We start from the raw sequence: 10,579 nt of genomic DNA on the forward strand, positions 1-10,579 counted from the left end.
TGTGCCGCCTCTGAAGAATCCTGGAAACCCGACGCTCAAGCAGTTGATCAAAGTTCTCATCTAAAATAAGGAAAAAAACCGTCCTTGGGGCCCTGATTTCAGGGTAGAGAATTCCAGGAATTTGTAGATTACTTTCTCCTGGGCTGGCCAATAGAGCTTTTTTTTTTTAAAAAAACGGATGTGTAAAGCAGAAAGTTCACAGTTCTCACTCTGAAGTGTAAATGTTTCAGGAAGTGGAGAATTGTAACTAAAAAAAAAAAAAAATACTGAACACACACAGGCACACACACACGATGAACACGCGGCTCACGCCATGGTTTCTCCCGAGGCAATCCCTCCGCGGCCCCCACCGCCCCCGTGGCCCCCTCCCGCCACCCCCGACCGACCGACCGCAGTGGCGCTGGCCGTCCAGCCCGGCCCTGTCGCCTCTCGCCCTGCCGCCCTCTGTCCCCTTCCCGTCCACCCACCCTGACACGCCCCTCAATTATTATTTTTCTTCAGAAAGTTTCCAGGCCCTACTCAGAGTTACATTTGCTCAGTGCAAAGAAAAAATAAAACAAAAAATCAACTAAAAAGCCAAAACACCAAACGTATTGCTTGTTTCGCTTCTAGAAACTTATTGGCTTCGAGTCCGGAAACATCTTCACATACTCTGAAATTATTGCTTCGAAGGGCCGGCGGCCCGAGTGGAGGCGGAGGCTCACTGCACTAGCACGAATGTGCCCAGCTGACCCGCCGTCAGGTCCTCCAGCTCACAGTCCGCCTGCGGCAGCCCCGCACCCACAAAGCTGGGGGGCAGCGTGGCGGCGGGATGGGGGGCTGTGGCGTGGCTGATGTGCAGGTGGGTGTCCAGCAGCTGGGCCGCCGAGGCCACCGGGGAGCCCCCGGCTTGCAGGAGGTGGGGTGGCAGCAGCGGGCCGGGCCCCAGCCCCAGCTCCTTCTGGAGTCCCGACACGAGGAGCGCGCCGTCACACGGGGTGAGGACCAGCGGGGCCGGGGGCAGCTGGGGGGCCTGCGGACAGCTGGGGGGGCCTGCCGGGTGGTGCTGCAGCTGGAGCAACCTGGAGGGGCGCGAGGGGGCGGGGAGGGAGACCCGGTCACTGCCGCCCTGCCCGCTGCGCCTCCCAGCAAGTTCCGCTGCCCGGCCAGGCGCACGCGCTACCGGGGTTCCCCGCCAATGGGCCGAAGGGCCACCCCGCGAGCCACTGGCTGGAGCTGCTCCCGACACGCAGTGCTGTGCGTGACTAATCCCCTGAGCAATTCCTGACATTTCCATTCTCTGTCTTGCTTTTGCAGCAGCTCAGAGATGCCAACCGGACGTGACATTTGTATTCACTGCCCCCTCCGTCCCCCACTTACAGGCGGGCTTCAAAGCAAGGAAACCTGACTGCTCCCCGCCTCCGCCACCATCTACAGGGAACGAGGACGGACCTCACAGCTCTCCTCACGCTGGGGGAGGTGCACTCATCTGATTACACGGACAAGGGGACGAGCTTAAGAGATAAGGTTACTTAAGAACCCCAGCTGTCCGGGCGTCCTCCCGCAGCGAGTGGGACGGGCGCAAAGCAGGCGTACCTCTGCTGGTGCAGGACCTCTTCCAGCAGGCTCCGGCCCTCCCGGCTGCTGGCCCCGCTGCCGTGCAGGCCTGGGCTCTGCGCGGGCAACTGGAAGGCGCTCAGGCCACCCCTGGAGGCTCGGCTGGAGGAGGGCTGGCACACCTGGCGAGCCAGTCCCTTGATCTTGTTCAGGCCCAGGAGCCCTTTGGTCCTCGCGTTCTTCCTCAGCTGCTGCCGGAAGGCTTTCAGCCCTGGGCGGAGGGGGGAGGTGCACAACCAGGAGGGTCAGTGGATCTCTGTCCCAAGGCTTGCTGGGGTTTGCAGACCTCGGGGAGGCGTAAGGAGGGACCCAATGCAAACATGATAGGATAGATGGCCGGCATGCCCTCCCGTGGGGGTTATGGGTACTCTCTGTCACCGGGTCACTTCTCACTACAGCCCCCTCCTGGGGCCCAGGTACGAGTCTGGACAGAGGATCCTTTGGGGAAGGAGGGTACGAGCAGTGCCTTGGGACAAAGGAGGGATCCCAGGCAGGCAGGTGGGAGCGGCCTCCTCCGAAATAGGAGCTGCTGGGCATCCAAGTGTCTCCTGGGCTTTTTGAACCCACCACCAGGAGACTGTGTGAGTGTGTCCCAGCAGACCGGGCCATCTAGAACCTGGGAGCACTGCCACTCGGCCAGGCCCAGCTAGATACTGGGGACACACCTTCTGCCCCAGGACAAAGTGATACCCTCCAGGGGCACAGGGCATCTTCTGGGAAAGGGGGAAGTGTGCACCAAAGGGGAAGTCACCTTGAGTGAGCGAGGTGTCTGACGCCCTCCGGCCTTCCTGGAAGCTGATGGGGAGCAGAGTGACCCCTCCTGGGGCCCCCTGAGCCTGCAGCACTGGGGTGGCAGACTGGGCCCCCAGAAGCGGTGAGGCCAGTCTGAGAGGGGAGCAGGTGCCCACCAGCCCCTGAGCAGCCAGGCGTCCACTGAGCCCCCCGGGGCCATCGCCCGCTGAGAAGGTCAGACAGCTGTCGGAGCTGGTGCCCTCTGAAGGGCTTGCGGCGGAGGAAGAGATGACTATACCTGTGGAAGAAGCATGCACTCTTGAGGGGAGCCCCTGACACTCCCCAAGGCCAGAAGCAGCCCCCCCGGCACCCCACAGTTCTCAATGGAAACCAGAAGTGGCAGGGACACCTTCTCCGTCCCTGGTGCAGCCTCTCCCCAGCCCACGGGTGGCCCATGTGGCCTGGAGACAGGGGCGGACAGCTGTACTGGCCTCCCCGTCCCTACCCTCAGCCGTGGTAGGGAGGGGTCCACGACGGCCAGAGGCTATCGGAGTCTGGGAGCCGCGACAGTGGCCAGCTGCCCCTGTGGCTGACTTGGGGGGCTCCCACAAGGACACACAGGGGCCTGGATGGAGGACCTGCCCTCCCAGAACCCGGGGGCAGCTAAACCCCACACTTCTGCCACTGGAGGGCAACATGCCATCTCGGGGCATCATCTGCATGGCCTCGGGGGGTCAAACAAATGACAAATCTGGACACGTGTTATCAGACGCCTGGGTCAGAGCCTCAACCATAAACCCACCGCCCCGGCCACACTCCAGGCCCCACGTCCCTGGCCCCCGGGGACACTTACACGGAGGGGCGCATGGGGAGAAGCAGGTGGAGACCTCGGCCAGCGTGTGCCTGCGGCCTGTGCTGCCGGCCAGGGGCTTCTGGGCCCCCCGCTCCTCCTCCAGGCCCGGGCCCTGCCCGACCTCCTCACTGATGGGCGCGTCCAGCAGGCCACTAGGGGAGATGGAGCGATGCCGGAACGCTCCGTTGCAGTTGGCGTCCAGGGGGAAAAGCAAGGGCTGAGGGGACAGACACAAACCGGTAACTCCGAGGGCTCGGTGGGGCTCAGGTGGGGGCCGTCACCACAGCTGGGAGAACCTCCCCCCCCGACGGCCGCCCAGCGTCGGTCACACACCTGGAGCGAGCTCAGGGGGTCACAGTCCGTGTCGGCCTGCAGGACAGACTGGCCCAAGGCCTGGGGCTGTGGGCACAGCAGGGAGGATCGGAAGGAGTCACTGGAGAGGCCTTCCTGAGGCACCTGGGGGCCGGCAGAGGACAGATACCATCAGGGAGGTGGCCCTGGGGGCAATCACAAGCAGCATCCCAAGAAAGACCCCACTGGCTTTGCTGTGGGGCTGACAGATGCCAGTCGCTCGCTGACTGGGCTCAGGACATATGCACCCTCCTCTCCAAGGCCACACTGCACAGGGTGACCAGAAGGTGTCAAGAAGCCAGACCAGGGACAGTTAAGGAACAGGCGGCCACGGGCTGGTGCCTGACCCTCAGCAGAGTGGCCAGTGCCCCCTCTGGTCCATGGCTCACACAGGATCCCCCCATGCCCAATGGGCAGGAGACATGACCTGGGGACCAGCGGGCTCAGCGTCTTACGTCCCGGGCCTGTCGGAGCAAGGGATTTCTAACAGGGGGTGGGGGGCACAATCCAAGGCGGAGCTCCGCGAAGGAGACGGCTCCCCCACCTCAAAGCCGCTGAGATCTGAGCTCCTGGGCCTCTGCGGCCGGGCCAGGCCGGGCCGGGCGGGGGGCTGAGTGTGCCGGTACTCCTTCAGCCGCTCGACGAGGAGGTAATAAATGGCGGCAAAGTGGTTGTAGCTGCTGTTCTGCAGTGACTGAGGGAGGCGGAGAGAAGCGGGGTCAGAGCGAGGCCACAGGGGGCGGGGCGGGGCGGCGGGGCGTGGGGGCGGTGCCTCGGACACTTCCCATCAAGTGGCTGAGGCTCCCAACAAGACCGTTCCCAGGGTTATTCTTGGGTGGCCGAGAATATCCCTTAGAGGAGTGGACAGCTGGCCCTTAAATGAGCCCATGTTCCCGTTTTAACTCGACTGGCTAGTGCCTGCTTTTCCTTGCAAGGAGCACCTCGCCCGGCCAAGTGCACCCAGGGCAGGGGGCGGGGGGTGGGTGCTCACCTCCACGGTCCTCTGCCGGTCGATGCCAAGGCTGTGCATGATGCCCAACACCTGCTCGTCATAGTGGCCCAGGTTGGAGTTGTAGCTGAGCGCGGAGAAGGCCGGGCAGGCCTGCCGCGGCACCGAGGGCTCGGCCTGCATCCACCTGTGCTGCCGGATCTGGGCGATGGTGATGCGCTTGGTGGGGTCCACCACCAGCATGCGGCGGATCAGTGTCTCACAGTCTGGAAGACGAGGGAGGTCCGCTGAGCCCGGAGCAGGGGCCAGCTGTGGGCGCGTCCCTCCCAACACCCGCCTGGTGCCCGCTGCAGCCCTGCTGGGGACGAGACCCCCTTCCCGAGGGCAAACAGATGAGTGACTATCCTGAAGAACACTGAGACCAGGAGCAGTGGCCTGGTGCCAAGGAGAGCCACCAATCCAGGGCTCGGCCCCCAGGAGGGACATGGTCCTGCTAACCTGCCCAGACAGAGGGCCATTTAGATTCCCCAGTGACCAGGCCAGTATCCCCAGTGCTGGGGCCGGCGGGGACCTGAGACCAGGCCCTCTGCTGGGGACAGCAGGGCCAAGGCACCGCCTGCCCCATAACTAGGGCACGGAGAAAACACCCAGTGGGTTGGGTTTCTCTTACAGGCAGCTCGTAAACACCCCACGGTAACACGGGGCTGATTCGCAGACCTGACAACACACTCAGGCACAGCCAAGCAGGCGTTTCAGGAAATAAATTCCTCTTCCCTCTCCAAAACTCTCATCCCGGATGACCCAAGAGTTCGTGCCACAGGCTGGTGGCTGACGCCGCCGGGGGAGAAGGCTGGAGGGGCCTACCTTGAGACATGAAGAAGGGGATGCGGAAGCGGCCCTCCAGCACCCGCTGCCGCAGAGCTGGCAAGTTGGGCCCATCAAAGGGGAGCGAGCCGCAGACGAGGACGTACAGCACCACGCCGAGGCTCTGCAAAGGACCACACGGCCGCAAATCAGCGCCCGTGCCCCGGGCGACTTAGCCACTCACGAGATCACTGGCGGCCGCGGGCTCCTACCCAGATGTCGAGCTGGGGGCCTTCGTACTCCTTCCCCTCAAAGACTTCCGGGGCTGCGTACGGGGGGCTCCCGCACCACGTGGACAGGGGCTCTCCTGCCTTGTAGAAATTCCCAAATCCGAAATCTGGGGGGCAAGAAAACAGACGGTGAGGTCACCATAGACACGGCAGGGCCCGGGCTACAAAGCTGTGAGCACAGGCGGCAAGCGCCCCCACGCCCACCCCCACGAGCCGGCGTGGCCCAGGCCCCCTTGCCTGCCAGCTTTATGTCCATGCTGCCGTCCAGCAGCAGGTTCTCGGTCTTGAGGTCCCGGTGCACAATGTGGTGGCTGTGGCAGTATTCCACGGCCGACAGAATCTGCCAGAACTTCTTGCGGGCTTCATTCTCGCTGAGGTGCCCGTTGGAGGTCAAATAATCTGAGGAGCGACAACACAAGGCTACAGTGTGAAAATCCCGAAGGCCGGCCATCCTCTGGGGCACAGCAAAAGAACGCTGTAGAATTTAGGATGCGCGGACCCAGATGCTGGAGGAGCGATTCCAGACAAGTTCCACCGTCTGTTTTCAACAGATATGATAGAGAGGTGTGGCTTACCAAACATTTCTCCATTTTTTGCGAACTCGGTGACAATGTAAAGCATATCCTTCGTCTCCATAACCTAAAAACACAAAGACCTAACGTTTAACCACACGGAAAGGGAACATACCAGCAGTATAAATAATCCACTTGAACCCCAGTAGATTTTTAACTTTCCCAGGAGGAGTGCATCCATTATCTTTTAAAAAGGAAAAGAAAATAAACACCTCTGCCTTAAAGGAACAAATATGGGGCTTCCTATTCAGAAAAAGAATTTAAAACAACAGAGGGGAATTCTTCACCAGCCCACCTACCGTAATGCACTAGAACCCGCCCGTCTCACAGTGTTCACCCAACTGCCTCGCGGCCCCGAGGTCTCAGACCCGGACACCAGGATGCCGGGAGAGCGCTGCTGGGGCTTTCTGCTAGAAGCCTGGGAGGCAACAGCCGAGCCAGGCCAGGGGCCAGCACCTGCTGAATAATAGATGCAGACACCCCCTACCCACCTGCCTTATTGACATGATAACTTAGGGGCTGAGAAGCGGCTCTGCCAGGTAAGCTACAACAGACTGCTCTTTGTACAGCAAACCGCTCGGCCTGTGTCAATAGCAACAGCCAAGGTCAAATACACCCGCCAGGTTCATGTACTGATCGAGAATTTTATCTTGCTTTGAAAACAATTTTTAAAAGACTTTAAAATACAGCTTATTGAGAAACAAGGTAGAATTAAAATCTGTGGTACGAAAAGAAGGAAAACCAACTCATGTCCCTGTATTTTAAAATATTTCAGAGGGACACACACAGACAATACACTGTTACAGAAACAGACTTCTTTAGGGTTCAAAATATAGTTGTTCCTTAAAAAAAAAAAAAAAAAAAAACACCATAAGGACAACTGCTTTCAGCCATAAATCTAACAAGAAAGTGAATCCAGTGTGGGTCGGCAAGAGTTTTAACTGTCCTGGCCTTCAGTGGGGGCGGCAGAGTCACAAGTGAGAAGACCACAGTTTATCCCTTTCCTCAATTCAAGAGCAAGACGGAGAAAGAACGAAGAGCCAACATGTTTTGAGTTTTAAAAATCCTCAAGGCAAGAGGGAAGTGTCTCCCCAAGGTTGTGGGTCCTGGGCAAGCTGGATGAGAATTACACACCAGGGTTGGAACGCGAGGAAGGACAGGCGCGGCTGTCCCATGAAAGCCTCTCTCGGAGCGGCTCAGCCACCCAAACACCCCCAGAAAGGACCTCGAACTCTGAGGATGCGGACAATGTGCCGTCTAACTGGGCTGCTCCACACAATGGGCCGGCAGAGGAACAGGAAGACCAGGAAGGTGCACCCTGGCTCATCCCTCCAGCCAAAAACAGGGTTCAGCCCACTCCTGTGCAAACAGGCCAGGCACATTTCTCAGGCACTGACATCAGGGACAATGAGGAAACTTCTTATCAAAGTAGCACAACTTACAGATGACACACACAGAAACAAAGCACAAACCAGAGTGGATGGTGACAGGAGCTCTGCACATAATGACTGAGTAAATGGTCATTCAGGGGGACACAAGCTCAATGACGCTGCTTCTAATTCCCTCTCCTACCACACTGTACAGCCAGCCTTGCCAACTGCCCAGACACACACGCCGTGCCATATTCATCTCAGAGTTACAGTCCTTCACGAGAATCACCAAAAGAAACTTACACCCAACACAACTGGATGGAATACTGAGCATTTGCAAAGAGCTTCTTCCGCGAGCAGACTGCACCTCATCTGCACAAGCGGGCAGCTGAATACAAGGCTGCTTCGCTGTCCTAATTAAATCAACGCTTATATTCCAAAGATATAATTTCTTAGTTTCAACACAATAACAAAAATAAAGTCACAAAACAAACCAACAGGCGGACAGGGTGAGGAATGTTCTTAACGTGGATTAAATGACAAGTTCCCTATTCTCACCATGGCAAAAGTATTTTCATCTCTCCAGTTTTGATGGAAGAGTCTAAATGGGAAGACAAATGCTCACTGCTGCCTTTGCAAAGCTAAGTTTACAAAAGCTGGTAAGAGCAGCCGGTTTTTTAAAGTTTAATAATTATCTGCCAAGGCGGAAGTGTCTCGTTTAACTAAAATCTGCCCTTCTACACGAAATGCTTGATTTGTGGCAATACATAGATCTGGTTGTTTGTTTTCATAGTAAACTAAATGTAACAACCGACCTCTACGCATCTAAAACTGGAATGAACGACAAAACTAACTCAAATTTTGATGAAGCAAATCTCAATTACGATCCAAAAGCAAGAAAATAATTGAAAATACCTCTGAAGAGCTTACAAAAATCAATTTACCCTACACAACCAACTCCCTGACTGCCACATATACCCAAAGAGGGGCAAAATTCAGAAATTGCAGACTTACTGTTGAAAATAATACACTTGCTCGGAGCAACAGCAAAAGGCAAACATGAGTCCTCACCTGATAAAGCTTTATGATGTGAGGATGATTCAGAAGCTTCATGATCTGAACCTCACGATATATTTTCTCCAAATTGCTTGAATCTAATCGAGTTTTATCGATTATTTTTATTGCAACCTACAGTTTAAAAGAAAGGATATTTTGTTTAAAAAAAAATCTTTTGTTTACACGTTATATATTTTGCAGCTTAATTTCTAAAACACTTTATGTCCCTAACAGGTCACAAAAAGTTGGGGGGGGGGGGAATAACCAGAGTAACCATCAGTAGTACTTAAAACAGTCAAAGCTAAGTCTCCTAAGTCTCCGCTGGCTCCCTTTACAGGACTCCGCTGGATCCCAAGAACTGCACTCCTGGGTTATGTGGTCATTACCCGCCCTGCCCTCCCCTAATATTTGTATGAATTATTCAGAATCATAATATAAGCGTTTTCTCTTCACGGAACTAAAAGCTGTCAGCGCTGAGACATCACATGATGAACCTTAAGGACAGGGATTCGGCCCAGCAGCCCCCAGGATGGGTCCCCCCAGAACGGGCCGGGTGGCCGCCCCACGCACCTGGGTTTTGGTGACTCGATGCCGGGCCAGCTTCACCACGGCGAAATTGCCCTTGCCCAGGGTCCGCTCGACGTCGTAGAAGCCCACCCGGAGGGGCTTCTGTTGGCCCTGGCTAGAGCCCACGGGGGCCGCGCTCAACTCGGACATGATCACCATGGCTCCGCGCCGCACCTGCGGGCCGCGGGGAGAGCGCTCAGCGCCGGACCGACCCGACCCAGCCCGGCCCCCGGGGGGCGCGGCTCCGCTCCCCACCGCCCCCACGCTCTGCTCCAGTCCAACCTCCTCACCCCGCCCGGCGCGTGCCCGCTCCCACGGCCGCCCCGCCGCCCGGGGCCGCTCCACTCGGGTCCCCAAAACCCTCAGCCCTGCGGGGCGCCTGGACCCGCTCCACCGCGCCGTCCGCGGCCGGCTCCAACCCAACCGCGGATCCCCCAGCCCCGGGGGCGCGTGGGCCCGCTCCCACTCTCACCGCCCCCTGCCGGTGCTCGGCTCCATCCCGACCCCCGAGCCCCGCGGGGCTCCTGGACCCACTCCCACCCCGCCCCCGGGACCCCCAGCCCCCCCGGGCGCCGCGCCCCCCCCCCCCCGCCGCCCGCGGTCAGATCCATCCCGAACACCGATCCCCCAGCCCCGAGGGGCTCCTGGACCCACTCCCACCCCGCCGCCCGGACCCCCAGCCCAGCGGGGCGCTGGGACGCGCTCCCACACCTTCCCCGCCCCACCGCCCACGGTCGGCTCCGTCCCCACTCCCAGCTCCTCCGGGCGCGTGGACCCGCTCCCGCACCGCCCCCTACCCCGCCGCCGGCGCCCGGCTCCAGCCCGACCCGCGATCCCGCAGGGCGCCTGGACACACTCCTACCGCGCCGCCCGAGGTCGGTTCCATCTCGACCCCCAGACCCTTTTAGCCCCGCGGGGCTTGTAACCCGCTCCCACGCCGCCCCCCGCCCCGCCGCCCGCGGTCGGCTCCATCCCGACCCCCAGACCCTATTAGGCCTGCGGGTCTGGTAATCCGCTCCAACACCGCCCCTCTCCACGCCGCCCGCTGTCCGCCCCATCCCGACCTCCGGACCGCGAGCCCCGCGGGGCTGGTAACCCGCTCCCGCGCCTCCCCCCGCCCGCCCCACAACAAAGGGGAGCCCGGCGGCGAGGCGAGCGGCGTCCCGGTCCGCGACCCCCGCGCGCTCGCCCCCGGGCCCCGGAGCCCGGCGCGGCAGTCGGAAACCGGAGCCCCGGCCCGGCCGCCCGGAGCCCAGAGGCAGCCACCCCGGCCTCGCCGCCGCCTCACCTCCGCCGCCCTCCGAGCGCCGAGGCAGGGCCGCCGCTCGCCCCGCGGTCCCCGCCGCCCGCTCGGCCGCTCGCGCTGTTCGGGCGCCTGCTGCTCGGGCGCCTGCTGCTCTGGCCGCCGCCGCCGCCGCCGCCGCCGCCGCCGCCGCCCG

The 10,579-nt window shown here is 60.0% G+C and overlaps 1 protein-coding gene across 1 annotated transcript; it reads right to left on the reverse strand.

Annotated features, from left to right (window-relative positions):
• Positions 1 to 575: 575 nt before the first annotated feature.
• On the reverse strand, positions 576 to 10,571 carry SIK1 (salt inducible kinase 1). Its single transcript, XM_025863553.2, has 14 exons — positions 10,429 to 10,571; positions 9,144 to 9,314; positions 8,589 to 8,705; positions 6,151 to 6,214; positions 5,813 to 5,974; positions 5,558 to 5,682; positions 5,346 to 5,469; positions 4,524 to 4,747; positions 4,077 to 4,226; positions 3,515 to 3,637; positions 3,182 to 3,398; positions 2,348 to 2,626; positions 1,576 to 1,807; positions 576 to 1,061 (listed from the first exon to the last, which is right to left on the reverse strand). Exons 2-14 carry the CDS (start codon positions 9,297 to 9,299, stop codon positions 701 to 703), a joined length of 2,334 nt encoding a protein of 777 aa, XP_025719338.1. The 5' UTR covers positions 9,300 to 9,314; positions 10,429 to 10,571; the 3' UTR covers positions 576 to 700.
• Between the last annotated feature and the right edge of the window lie 8 nt (positions 10,572 to 10,579).

This window comes from Callorhinus ursinus, unplaced genomic scaffold, assembly GCF_003265705.2.
Source record: "Callorhinus ursinus isolate GAN/ISIS: 27379988/994484 unplaced genomic scaffold, GSC_fseal_2.0 scaffold75, whole genome shotgun sequence".
NCBI classification, from domain to species: Eukaryota; Metazoa; Chordata; class Mammalia; order Carnivora; family Otariidae; genus Callorhinus; species Callorhinus ursinus.